The 12,923-nt window shown below is 41.6% G+C and overlaps 1 protein-coding gene across 1 annotated transcript in view; it reads right to left on the bottom strand.

Annotated features, from left to right (window-relative positions):
* The window catches only part of DOC2B (double C2 domain beta), a 723,119-nt gene extending 717,417 nt beyond the window's left edge, over positions 1-5,702 (bottom strand). The window contains exon 1 of the mRNA XM_063456994.1: positions 5,172-5,702. Within this exon, the coding sequence (XP_063313064.1) occupies positions 5,172-5,490 (319 nt within the window). The 5' untranslated portion in view covers positions 5,491-5,702. The remainder of the gene's footprint in view (positions 1-5,171) is intronic.
* Between the last annotated feature and the right edge of the window lie 7,221 nt (positions 5,703-12,923).

Raw genomic sequence — 12,923 nt, forward strand, 5'->3', positions numbered from 1 at the left:
GTAGAGTACTCTGTGAGTGCAATACATTTGTGGATTTATTCCTACAAATGTGGAAATAGCATGGACAGGGTTTTTTTGTTTTTTTAGCAGGGGCTGGCTCACTGGCGAGAGACTGTTTATGTCACTGTTCTTAGTGCTGGTGCTTACGTATCTGTTTGTCTGGTTTTTCTCATTAATGTGTTTCCAGAAGCTGCAAACAGCTTGCATTGATTTTCAAAATGCTGATCCACGTGAAAAGTTAAAGGGAAACTATAAAAAAAATATGCTCTTTGTAATTTACATTTTAAACAGAAAGGACTTCAATAATATAGACGATTTAAAGGTTGGCTCATTTCTGATATATGGTTTTCTGATTACGAATTCCTGCATATTGCATCTCTTTTGCCAGCCTCTTTATCTCCTTCATGTAAAAGATTAAATATACCTTTAGCTTCAAGAGTTCGCATCCAGAATCTATTTACTAAACTCATAATTATATTAAATTGAAACCCAAATTATAAACTTCCAGGCACAAATGCAAGAATCTGTCATTAAACAGTTATTAAACTGTTAAATTTAACCCAGCTCTAATCCTAAACTGAATCATTCTAAACACACTTCATACAACAGTAACTCATATTAATCTTATAATCCTTTTAACACTAAACACTGTAGGTAAACTAACTGTGATGTTAACCCCTCTCAAACCTTAAACTCCAATTTCCCTTCCAATTTCTAACATTATCCTCAACCCTGCATGCATTTCCATATTTGCATACACTCACTATACTCACAGATTCACACCCAATACATAACAAGCAGAGATATGCACACACATACAAACCTACACACACACACACACACATTACAAATATACACACACATATTTATTAATCAATACCAATATATGATTTTTAGATGTTTTATGCCTGCAATTTCCAGATAAATTCATTCACATGTCGCATATATTGTTTGCTTGTTTGTTTTCTTATTTTGTTAATGGGGCAGCACTTTAAGCGCCTTACAATTTATTTTTAGTTCTCACTTTAGTAAATAACACTGTAAATGAGCCAGAAATTGTAGTTTATGTTTTTTTGTTTTTGTTTTTTTTTAGGGGTTCACATATTGAATGAGCTCTCCTTAATGAGAGTAGTATAAAGGCACAGACGAGTGCCAGTTATGCCCAATATTCTGTAAGTGTCAGTTTGTCCTATCTATTTTGCATTTAGATGCCTACCTGTGCTACCTGACATTTTTAAGAATTAAAATTGATGGCAATTAAAAAATAACAAAAAAAAACACATGCTAATATAAATTTGATTATTAAATCAAATTATTTTTTTATGTTTTACTATACGATAAATGTGAGAATGTTTAAATACCTTTTGATTGTGTATGCAGCCGACCGAATTAAATGTGCTGTGCATAAAGACAGAAGTATTTATGTTGTGGCCAGGAATGATTATAGGCAGGAAAATCATAGCTGTCCTTGCCACCATCTACAATACATTCAATACAAACTGACAATAATAACTGCTGTGTCTGGCAGGTGGCACAATACATTGCAGGTCCCTCCACATGTGGATCTTTGGGTGATGTACAATTTAAACAGGAGATTTGTTATCAGCATGTTTTCCAATACATTATCTTATTAAACCAGGATTAACCTACTCAACAAGTGGCAAATCATTGAGCTGAATAAAAAACCAAATGTTTACTGGGAAAGTGAAGATCCAAAGGGGATATTTATGCTTGAAGGTATGAAAAGCCTAGGGATTCTATTCCTTTGCACAAAAGAAAAAAATATTAATAATGGCAAAACAAATTGTAATGAAAATATATATTCTTTCATCTAGAAGTGGCTCAGCTGTTAGGAGCCTTCAGGTAATAACAAACCCGGGAGTTGAAAATACAAATCTTGCCGTGTACAGAGCCATCTCATTCTCATAATCATGGGCGATACAATCATAGAAGAGATATAGCTGTGCTCACCGACAGATATTTCCTAAAGTATCTTGGTTAGTGCTATTTAATGATACAGAACGCACCGTGAAAAAAAAAAATAATCTTCTTTTTGAAAAAGCAGATCCACGAAAGGACTATGGAGATCACTGCAGAGCTCTGCTCTAGGGACATGGAAGTAATTGCAAACTGCACCAGCCATCTTTTTGCAAGTCCTAGGTGTATCTGTCAAAACCTTCTCAGGGTACAGTTGATGTAGATCCTAGTATCCTAAATGACCATTTGTTTTCAGTTATTCTGTCTCCAGTAGATTTGATCATGTCAACCCTTAACAATGTAATTATAAGTGAATTAAAGGGACCTAGTTAAATAGCATTGCAATTATATGGCATTCAATGTTAGGTGGGCCTCTCAGTCAAGTTATTGACATTTAATCAAAATAAATCAGTACTGAATTTGTATTATCTCCATGAATAATTTTCTAATGGCATGCATTTTATAAGAGATGGAATAATAGAATAATTTAAGCAGATGCAGTAAAGGGGAAAGAGGATGAAGTTCAGTTTGCATTTCAAAAAGGAGAGGCACTATACTCTGAGTATCAAATCAAATGTTAGAATAATATTCAGGTAAAAATGTGCTCTGTTTCATAAGTCCTAATTTTGACAGAGGGGTGGGGATGAGGGTCTGTCTGACCCACCCAAAAAAGTGGATTGTCCACCTAAAAATAGGTGCATCCGTTTGGAATGTGTAGGGTTATCGGGTCCACCATGTTTTCAGGGACGCATATCACATATGCATATTTATGGGCAGCACATGAAAAGGGTTTCCCTGTAGTACGTAGAATTCAAAGGAAGGTTTATAAGATTAAGTAATTAGGCTATTAAGAATCCTGCAGAATATGCATTATATATACTGCAGGGCAACCTTTTTCTTGCATTTTCATAACTATGGCAAAGTTATATGTATCCCTAAGTATGTGTGCATGAGCAATGTATGTTAACTGGCTGATAGCCAAGTTGGTTCCACTCAGGGCAGAGTTGTCTTGATGGACTTTGATTATGATTTTAATGTCCTGAGAGAATTTGGCGCATTGCATCTAGTGTTTACTCTTGCTGGTGAAATTTCCCTGGTGTCTCCAGATGCAGCACATTAGGGAGCAAACCCATAACAGTTGAACAGGACCCCAAAAGCAACATAGTCTGGGCCGATTTGGGGCCATTGGGACCAATGACGTTTTTGTTCTTTTCTTTATGATCGAGATTCATGTAGTAATGTGCAGAATCAGTGATATTGACCTTAAGAACTGAAGTACCTGGCTTGGCAGGACAATGTTCAGCATACTCTTTAAGGATGTGGATTATTAAATGCTTCATAACAATATTAAGCCCTTGGAGAATCAAGTATGACTGAGTGTAGAAGTAAATGTGTAAGTTTAGTTTCTTAGGATTAGGTCATCCTGGGCAGGACTGTCTGTGAAGCTAAATTAAGAAGCCCATGTAAGCTTGCATAACCATAGTTTCAGCTCTCTTAGGATATGTTCCAACTCCTTTATGATATCCTGAAGGTGCTGTAAGAAAGTGGTTAACAGAGAAGAAGATATTAGAGTTGTACAGGCACAGGCTCAAAAACTCCTCAATGATCAAAGTGTAGAGAAAATGACAGATGAATCGGCTCCCTATCTCAGCTACCGAAATCACAACCTTCTTGTTCTCTCGAATATATACACCTCAAAAGCAATGAGAGAAAGCATGCTGTGTAGAATCCCATATTGAATAGACGGGCCATATAATCAATGAGTAAAGTCTTCATGCTGCAATGTGAACACATCAGATACTGTGAAGTCAACTCTCTAAAAGCGTGATCAGAAACTATAGCTCAGATTTTACAGGTCAATACATATATTCATCTCTTTAACACTCACAAGTATTTGCCAGCTCCAAATTCGACAAAGCTCTGCCTATATTTAGGTTTACCTTGAACAGCCCACATCTTAAAATGCATAGTAGGCATTGGTTCCAAATGAGCAGTGAACGTGAAGCCTTGCTTCGCAAAGGGAAATGTTAGTCAGCAGGCAAGAAGTCAAGAAGGCATATACTTTTCCTCGAGACAGTATAATACGAGAGAGAAAAATAGAACTTAGACATATTTAATCTCTCTGTTACCTTGTAACCGTACATCACTCTTAAATCCCAATAACACCATCTGAATAGCTAATTATCACTGCATCTATTATCATGGCATTTAACAGTTGCTGATAGAAATATACTGCTCAGGCAGCACAACAATAGACACCAGATCCTGCTGTATGACAAGGCAGAGCTGATTTATACGGAAAAGGACAGACAAGCACCTTTAGCTGATCAGCAGGTTTAAGACGGCTGTAATGTGACATTGAAAACCTTTCGGCAGCCGGGGTAAATACAGGCATCCTTTTCTCATTATCATAAGAATGAGCAGCAACTGGTGGGTCTGCCACAGCTTGTGAGCCTGTCTGTGTGATCTCTACCATAAGAAGAGTATGAGGTTTGTTTTATATATTATTATTTTTTCATTTGATTTTATAGATAACAAAACAAGGAAGTAAAACATATAAACGTTAGCTAATCACAATATCACACTGCAAAAATAATTAAAATATTTGTATCTTCTTTGCCTTTACATGGGTATTTCTTTGACATACTCTTAACACACAATCAACCAAGATTACTATACAATTCTAAAATACTAAGTGATGTTGCCAAATCTGTTGACCTACATGATTCTAGGAATGATGCTGCAAGGATGCTATGAATTGAGAAAATTTAACAAAATACTGGCTTTAAAGAAATTTTTTTAGCATGTTTTTTTTAGTTGTGCTTGATTCACATACACAAGTGATGGTGTGCTATACATGCTATAGCAAGGGTTAAAAACCAATTGTGGAAGTTAGTTGATACAATGCATTGATTGATGAGTAGCTATGTACCATAGCATCTACACAGCAAGAATCTTCAATTGCAACTGTTTGGAATAGAAGGCATGCACAGCAAAGCAAATGATACACAGGTGACAACGTGCAAGAGAACCTTGCTGATCAGATCAACCTATTATTATTATTATATTTATATAGCACCAACAAATTCCATAGCGCTTTACAGTGGGATATACGTCTTTGTTTGTGTCATGTATATCAGCCAACAAAATCGAGCAACAAAGTATTTAATGAAGTGGAAATCCAGATAACTTACTGCAATCATCTGAATCGTACCCATCAAGGTCCACTTCCTCGTCGTGCTTAGAAGGGGCAGTGGAAGCTGCTCCGTATGCTCCAAATAATTTGTCCACATCCTCCTCTTCCTCTCTGGAACTTTCAGAAGGACTGACAGAAGGCTGGCTCACATTCGATTTCAAGGAGTTACTACGGCTAACTGCCGCGGGAATACCACGGGGGAAACGGGGGAAATAGTCGGAAATTTGTTTGATTGGTTTGATAGGACCTGGGCACACGTCAATAGCCATATGCTCCTGGATGCTTATGGTCATTTTCTCTCCTTTTCGGAGTGTCATGCATGCGATTCTGCTCTGAAACCCAAACCAGAGAATGGATTGCAGGGACAGTGGCTTCTTGAAGTTTAGCTACATAAAGAAGCCAATGTAACCTTTGTAATGGAAGGTCAAACAGGCTCCTGATGACTATGTCTCTTTCTCTCTGAGACTTTCAGACACCTTTTGCATACTGCCTGTAGCTCCGGCAGCCACAAACAGTCTTTATCCTCCCAGTGTTGCTGCTGAGCCTAAGCATGAATGTGAGGGAGAGAAGAATTGACAGGCAGGAGGGGAGGTGTGCCCTGGATGATGTCACTTGTTGGCAACCAAGCAGAATGCAGGAAGCAAAGGAATGAGGGATGGGTCAGGTGCACTCTGCAGCTCCCTACTTTTCAACCTGCCAGCATCATAATTACAAACACTGCCTGTCAAACTGATCAAGGCAAGGGGCAATGCTATTTCTTAACCAGGCTACCATACGAAGCCAATAGCTGAAACTGCCTGCTGTGCCTTTCATTATTCAGTCATCTAGAGTTTTTTGTTATCTTTTTTTTTTTTGCTCTCTTGTACTTGTTCTTCAAGCCTCTTCTAGCCACGGTGCAGCAACACATTGCATCATCAGTCCCTGTGTGTTGCCTGAAAGGGTTAATATTTCAGCGACATGATATTGCATATCAATAGCAATGGCTGAATTACTATGGAGAGACATCATTTCAGCGCTTTTGTGTAGTCCTTTTTTATGGTTTAGCTGGGCTTAACTGTGCATGTAATACACAGAGTGATTGTGTTTTATATAACAATGCAGGAAGTGGCCGTTGGATTATAGAATTCACTCTAAGAAATAAATCTGCATATTACTAAGGAAAGAAATAATATATTGCTAGATCATTTAGATGAATATTATAAGATTATACAAAAAGAAATAAAAACCACAAACAAACAAAAACAAACTACAGAGTGTCAGGAAGGTGAGCAATGCAAGGCAAAATGAAAGTACACAATGGATTAGATGGCAGAGAATATATGAAACAGATTTATTTGCAAACAAAAGACAAATGCAGCCGGTGGAAAGTGCAAACTTCTTTGAACTGAATAAATTGAATACAATTAAAATAACACGTGTATGAAATGTGGCTATCGGGTAGAATAATAAAGATCTATCTTTGATAACTGACGCTTCATCTGTTGTGTTTCAAGTAGTTGCTGTTTGCTGCCCCAGTACCAACCCATTTGTATCACGTGATAATATTTATTTGGATCAAACACATGCACTATATGTAGAACGTGGTTAACCTTTTGGCTGATGATAAAAGGGTGATGGCATTATCAAAATAGTTTCCAAAGGTAAGCAGTTACTGTGATGTAATTCCAGTAAAATACAAGTTTAGCAGGCTAAGATTGCCACAAGGCATATGTATGTATATGTGTTTGTAGTATCAGTTAGTTAATAACACGTAGCTAAGATACTGTCATCACTGTACTGACCAGGTGCAGGAATGTAAGAACTGGAATTACGCGTCCCTCTCCTTTGTATCAGATGAGCCACGTGGTTAGACCGGATGGATGAGTTTAGACTCTATTCATTAAATAGGTTAAGGGTATGTGTGGGTGTAGTTAATTGTGGGAGGAGCTATAGTGCTATATAAGGAATGTACTCTATGTATTCAGTACTCAGACTTTGCTGTATTTTGGTGACGCTAGTCCCTCTGAGTCCCGATCGGTGATCCAATAAAGAATCTCTTCCTTCCTGAAGAAACCTGTGTCCATCTCTCTGTGCTTGGCTTCCGTCAGTTTCTCCGGTATCATTTGGTGCATTGGCCGGGAAGCTCATCGTTCAACGGTAGCTGAGAGGCAGAGGCGTGAGACGGTCTATCTTTGCCCACGTTCTCTACGGCTGCACCCCTGAACTTCTGCGTGGACCTCCCTTCGTCTCGGCGCCACTGGTCTGTTGTCCAGGAGATCATCGGCCTCTACGTGAGAAGTGCTGGGGTGTCCCCGTCGATGAGTGTGAACTCAGGTTCAGGAACGAGGAGGTAAGATAACTGCTGTTTTAGACGGCAGGACCCGCTAGGGGTATACCGATTGTGCGGTAGGCCCAAAGGGGTTTTTGAATCTGTATCTGCCCCCTCTGTCGGAGGGAAGGAGCGAAGGCGCACCGCTCGATCGAACGCTCTTTAGTCAGACCGTTTGATTTGGTTAGTCAGGCGGGGTCCTGGTGTAAGATAGCCCTAGCCGGACACCGGTGTCTTGTCTAGACTAGCGTTCTAGGGTGTATATTACGTTCGCTAGGTCGGAGGGACCGGGAGACTAAGCGGCGCCTGTGTAAATTCGGTTCGCTAGTTCTCATCCTATCTGGGCTAAGTGGGAAGGCGTGTAAATTTGGAACCCACTAGACTTTTGATAGTGCGACTAAGAGGCGCCTGTGTAAATTCGGTTCTCTAGCTCGCTATATATGTGGTGATTGGGCAGTGTGGCTAACCAAAACGGGTGTATATAGTTTTAGGTAGTCCATTCAAGGTACTGGCCAATAGTTTAGTTGGGAATTGTAAATGTGTTAACGATTGTTTTAGTAAAGTGTATATCTTGTTAGATAGCGCGAGCTCAGCCGTCTAGCGAGAGTGTTAATAGTGTGTTGCTGTATTATAGTGCACGGTACCATAACCCTGTATATTTACTGACATTATATAATAAGTACTAATCATTGTCGTCCATTGCATGTTTAACACCATAACCACTAATAATTGTATTGTGACCTTAACTTGTGCTTTGACCTATGCTAACCGTACTGTAACCGCTATTTGTAAAAGACGATGTTACTGGGGTGTGTTATAGACGGGTAATTCGTATATAGAGAATTATAGCGTGGGTGACTGTGTAGTTACGCCAAAGGGCATAATATTGATTATATAGTGACTGGTGTAGCAGCTGTGTGTGTACGGGAATTCCCTGAGTGTTTATTGTTATTGTGTACGTTTCACTTGGTAACCGTACCACGTGGTGCTGTTGCCAGAGGAAACGGGTGTGACTGTTGAATAGTACGCGTGTATAGTAATCGTTGTCGACGACGTTCCACTGTTAAATATGGGTGCGTCGCAGTCAACGATTCCGGATCCCTTAGGATGTATGGTTAAGAATTTTAAAAAGGGATTCAAAGTTTGTGATTTTGGGGTAAAGATGTCTCCTGTACGTTTGGTCACTTTGTGTACTAGGGAGTGGCCTACTTTGGTTGCGGCATGGCCGCCACGTGGCAGTTTGGATCCAACTCTGGTACAGCGCTTACACGTGGCTGTATCGGGTAGGCCTGAACTTTACGGCCAGTTTCCTTATATTGACTGTTGGAGACAGGCCGTAAATGACTCGCCAAAATGGCTCCAGACATGCCACGAGGAGCAGTGTCGCCTCATGGTAGCTAGGACTTGCTCGTCCACTAGGACTGGTGTTAGGCCCATTTTGGACACGCCCCCTGAGTCCGAGATCCCTTTGCCGCCCCCTTACTTTCCGTTAAGAAGAAGTGACGCAAACGCAGGAAGTCCTGCACCCCTCCCCTCATTACCCTCATCCACTTCCGCTTCCTCCTCCAGTACAGGATCCACCCCCCTCGTACTAAATCTCCCCTTCCGGAACCAGAATCCACCCCCATTAGAAACGAATATCCTGATTTGGCGCCACTTCAGACTTCCGGTCAAGCTTCATCTAGCTCGGCTCGAAGTGTTTTATTTACGACCTTTTCCCAAAACCGACCTCCCACATCCCCATACCCTATCTCTCCCCGACCGGAACCCATGACTGACGCCTCTCTACGTAGCCCCATCCAAACCCGACAGTTGACTGGTGCCCAACAATTAAAGCACTATCAGATGCCTCTTCGTCTGAATCCCGGGTCAGCTTATATCGATGCCGCAGGTCAAATGGCACACGCTGACCCAGTCTTCGTATATGTCCCATTTACCACAACCGATCTTTTAAACTGGAAGACCCATAATTCCTCGTATACTGAGAAACCACAAGCTATGACTGATCTGTTCACCTCAATAGTACAGACACATAATCCGACATGGGCTGATTGCCAGCAGTTATTAATGACTTTATTTAACAATGAGAAAAGGACAAGAATAAATCAAGCAGCCATTAAAGCATTAGAGGATAGAGCCCGTGCTTTGAACCAAGCCAATCCAGCAGCATGGGCCGCGACACACTATCCCAACACCGATCCCGATTGGAACGTAAATGGTGCTGATATGGTTCAACTCAGAGCCTATAGAGACGCTATAATTGCTGGCATGAAAGCCGGAGGAAAGAAAGCCATTAACATGTCGAAGACAGTTGAGGTGATCCAGAAAAGCGATGAAGCGCCCAGTGTCTTTTATGACCGATTATTGGAGGCGTACCGCTTGTACACCCCCTTTAATCCGGAAGACGCAGACAATTCCCGAATGGTTAACTCCGCCTTTGTCAGCCAAGCTTACGGAGATATTAAGCGCAAGCTACAAAAGTTAGAAGGGTTTGCAGGTATGTCAATCTCCCAACTAATGGAGGTAGCTAATAAGGTCTATATGAATAGGGAAACAGAAAGCAAGAAAGAGGAGGAGCGCAAGATGCGTAAAAAGGCTGATATGCTAGCGGTAGCGATCGCAGGCGTAGATAAACGGGGCCCAGATAGAGGCAATAATAGATGGAGTAGGGAGCCTTTGAGTAGGGATCAGTGTGCGTATTGCAAGGAAGAAGGGCATTGGAGGAACGAATGTCCGCAAAGAGAGCAGTACGAGAGAGACCAACCCAGGGCAGGCTACGGAAACTTTAGAGGCAGAGCGAGAGGTAGAGGAGGTCCCGGAGGGAGTAATGGTTATAGAGGGAGTAATGGGAACAGAGGAAGTGTTAGGGAAGACAGGTATATTCCAGCAGCGCAAAGGTCTCGCGATAGAGAAGGTAGGGACTTTGTAGGATTGGCTGACACGGTCATGGAGGACTATTGATACCGACCGGGCTCCATCCCCCTTGGTCGAGCGGAGCCTATGGTCGATGTATCAATAGGGGGGAAAAGGAGTGCGTTCATGATCGACACTGGTGCTGAACATTCAGTGGTGACTAATCTAGTTGCTCCTCCATCTGGAAGGACTATTACTGTGATAGGAGCAACTGGAAGAAGTGCTGAAAGACCGGTTCTTAAAAGTCGACTCTGTACATTGGGAGGCCACGTAGTAAAACACCAATTCCTTTATATGCCTGAATGTCCAGTCCAATTGCTGGGACGTGATATGCTATCCAAATTACAAGCGCAGATTACGTTCCTACCAGATGGAACAACATCTTTAAAGTTTAATGGACCTTCAGGTATTATGACTTTATCCGTACCAAAGGAAGAAGAGTGGCGACTTTATACAGTGTTGACTAGCCAAAACCCTAGGAGTGATGAGACATTGTTTAACATACCAGGAGTTTGGGCAGAGAACAACCCACCAGGACTGGCCCGCAATATTCCACCAATAAAAATTGAACTGAAACATGGGGTTTATCCAGTGAGCCTAAGACAATATCACATTCCGCAGAAGGCTAAGAAGAACATCCAATCCTATCTGGATAAGTTCATACGGTATGGTATCCTAAAATTCTGTACTTCCCCCTGGAACACCCCATTGCTGCCTGTTCAAAAGCCCGGTACAGATGAGTATCGACCTGTACAGGACTTAAGAGCAGTCAATGATGCGGTTGTTAGCATACATCCAGTTGTACCCAATCCATATAACCTGCTTGCTTTAATTCCGGGCGGGGCTACTTACTTCACAGTCTTAGATCTCAAAGATGCCTTCTTTTGCCTCCGAATTGCCGCAGAAAGCCAATGTATTTTCGCTTTCCAATGGGAGAACGCTGTAACGGGCTCAAAACGCCAAATGACTTGGACAAGACTGCCCCAAGGGTTTAAAAATTCACCTACCCTATTTGGTTCAGCTCTAAGTCAAGATCTACTGGATTTCGAGTCTATCCCAGGAGAATGTGTATTGTTACAATATGTAGATGACTTGTTGATAGCAGCAGTTACAAAAGAAAAATGTCAGCAAGCAACGCACGATCTACTACATATTCTCTGGAAGGCAGGATACAAGGTGTCCAGGAAGAAGGCTCAGTTGTGTTTGCCAACTGTCAAGTATCTAGGATTCCATATCTCTGAAGGTCAAAGAATTATGGGGCCAGAGAGAAAAGAAGCTGTCTGCCAAATACCAATACCCAAGAATAGAAGACAAGTGCGAGAATTCTTGGGGGCAGCAGGCTTCTGTAGGATATGGATTCCCAGTTATGCGATACTAGCAAAACCTCTGTACGCAGCTATCAAAGGTACAGAGCACGACCCCTTCTTATGGACCCAAGAACAGCAAACGGCATTTGAAGATGTGAAGAAGGCTTTGATGAGTGCCCCAGCATTAGGTCTACCTGATCACACACGACCATTCTACTTATATGTACACGAGCAAAGAAGAATGGCTGTGGGAGTATTGACACAGTACTTGGGATCATGGCAAAGACCTGTTGCCTACATGTCTAAGCAACTGGATGCAGTGGCCAGCGGACTTCCACCTTGTCTAAGAGCCGTAGCTGCAGCCGCCCTGCTAGTAGCTGAAGCCGATAAACTCACTCTGGGTCAAGAACTTTATGTACGAGTCCCACATGCAGTACAGACGTTGTTGGATTACAAAGGAAATCATTGGTTTAGTAACAGCCGTATGACCAAGTATCAAGCAATGTTGTGTGAAAACCCAAGAGTGCATTTAGAGACTGTAAACACCTTAAATCCAGCTACCCTTTTGCCACAACCTACTGAAAGTCAACATGATTGTTTGGAAGTAATGGATGAAGTATTCTCAAGTAGACCAGATCTTCGTGATTTTCCCATCCAGAACCCCGATGTTCAATATTACACCGACGGCAGTAGTTATGTGAAAGAAGGGATCCGCTATGCAGGATATGCAGTGACAACAATAGACAAGGTGATAGAAGCTCGGCCACTGGCGAAAGGAACATCAGCACAAAAGGCAGAATTAATAGCACTAACACGAGCGTTACAATTGGCTGAAGGTTTAAGAGTAAATATCTATACGGACTCTAAGTATGCGTTTTTAACCACTCATGCCCACGGAGCTTTGTATAAAGAAAGAGGACTACTGAATTCAGAAGGCAAAGAAATCAAGTACGCAGCTGAAATCCTACAACTATTGGAAGCAGTGTGGGAGCCGAAAGAAGTCGGTATCATACATTGTCGAGCGCATCTGAGAGGAGATGGTGATGTAACCAAGGGAAATCGGATGGCAGATAGTGCAGCTAAGCGTGCTGCTGAATCAGGAAGACAGGAGTATGTAGGGCATATAGCTGCTCTTATACCAACTCCACTGTCCCAATGGACTCCAGTTTATACAGCTCAAGAAGAGGAGTGGTTAAAGACTGAACCGGGAAAGTATCTGGAG

The sequence above is a fragment of the Pelobates fuscus genome, chromosome 1, assembly GCF_036172605.1.
Source record: "Pelobates fuscus isolate aPelFus1 chromosome 1, aPelFus1.pri, whole genome shotgun sequence".
In the NCBI taxonomy this organism is placed as follows: Eukaryota; Metazoa; Chordata; class Amphibia; order Anura; family Pelobatidae; genus Pelobates; species Pelobates fuscus.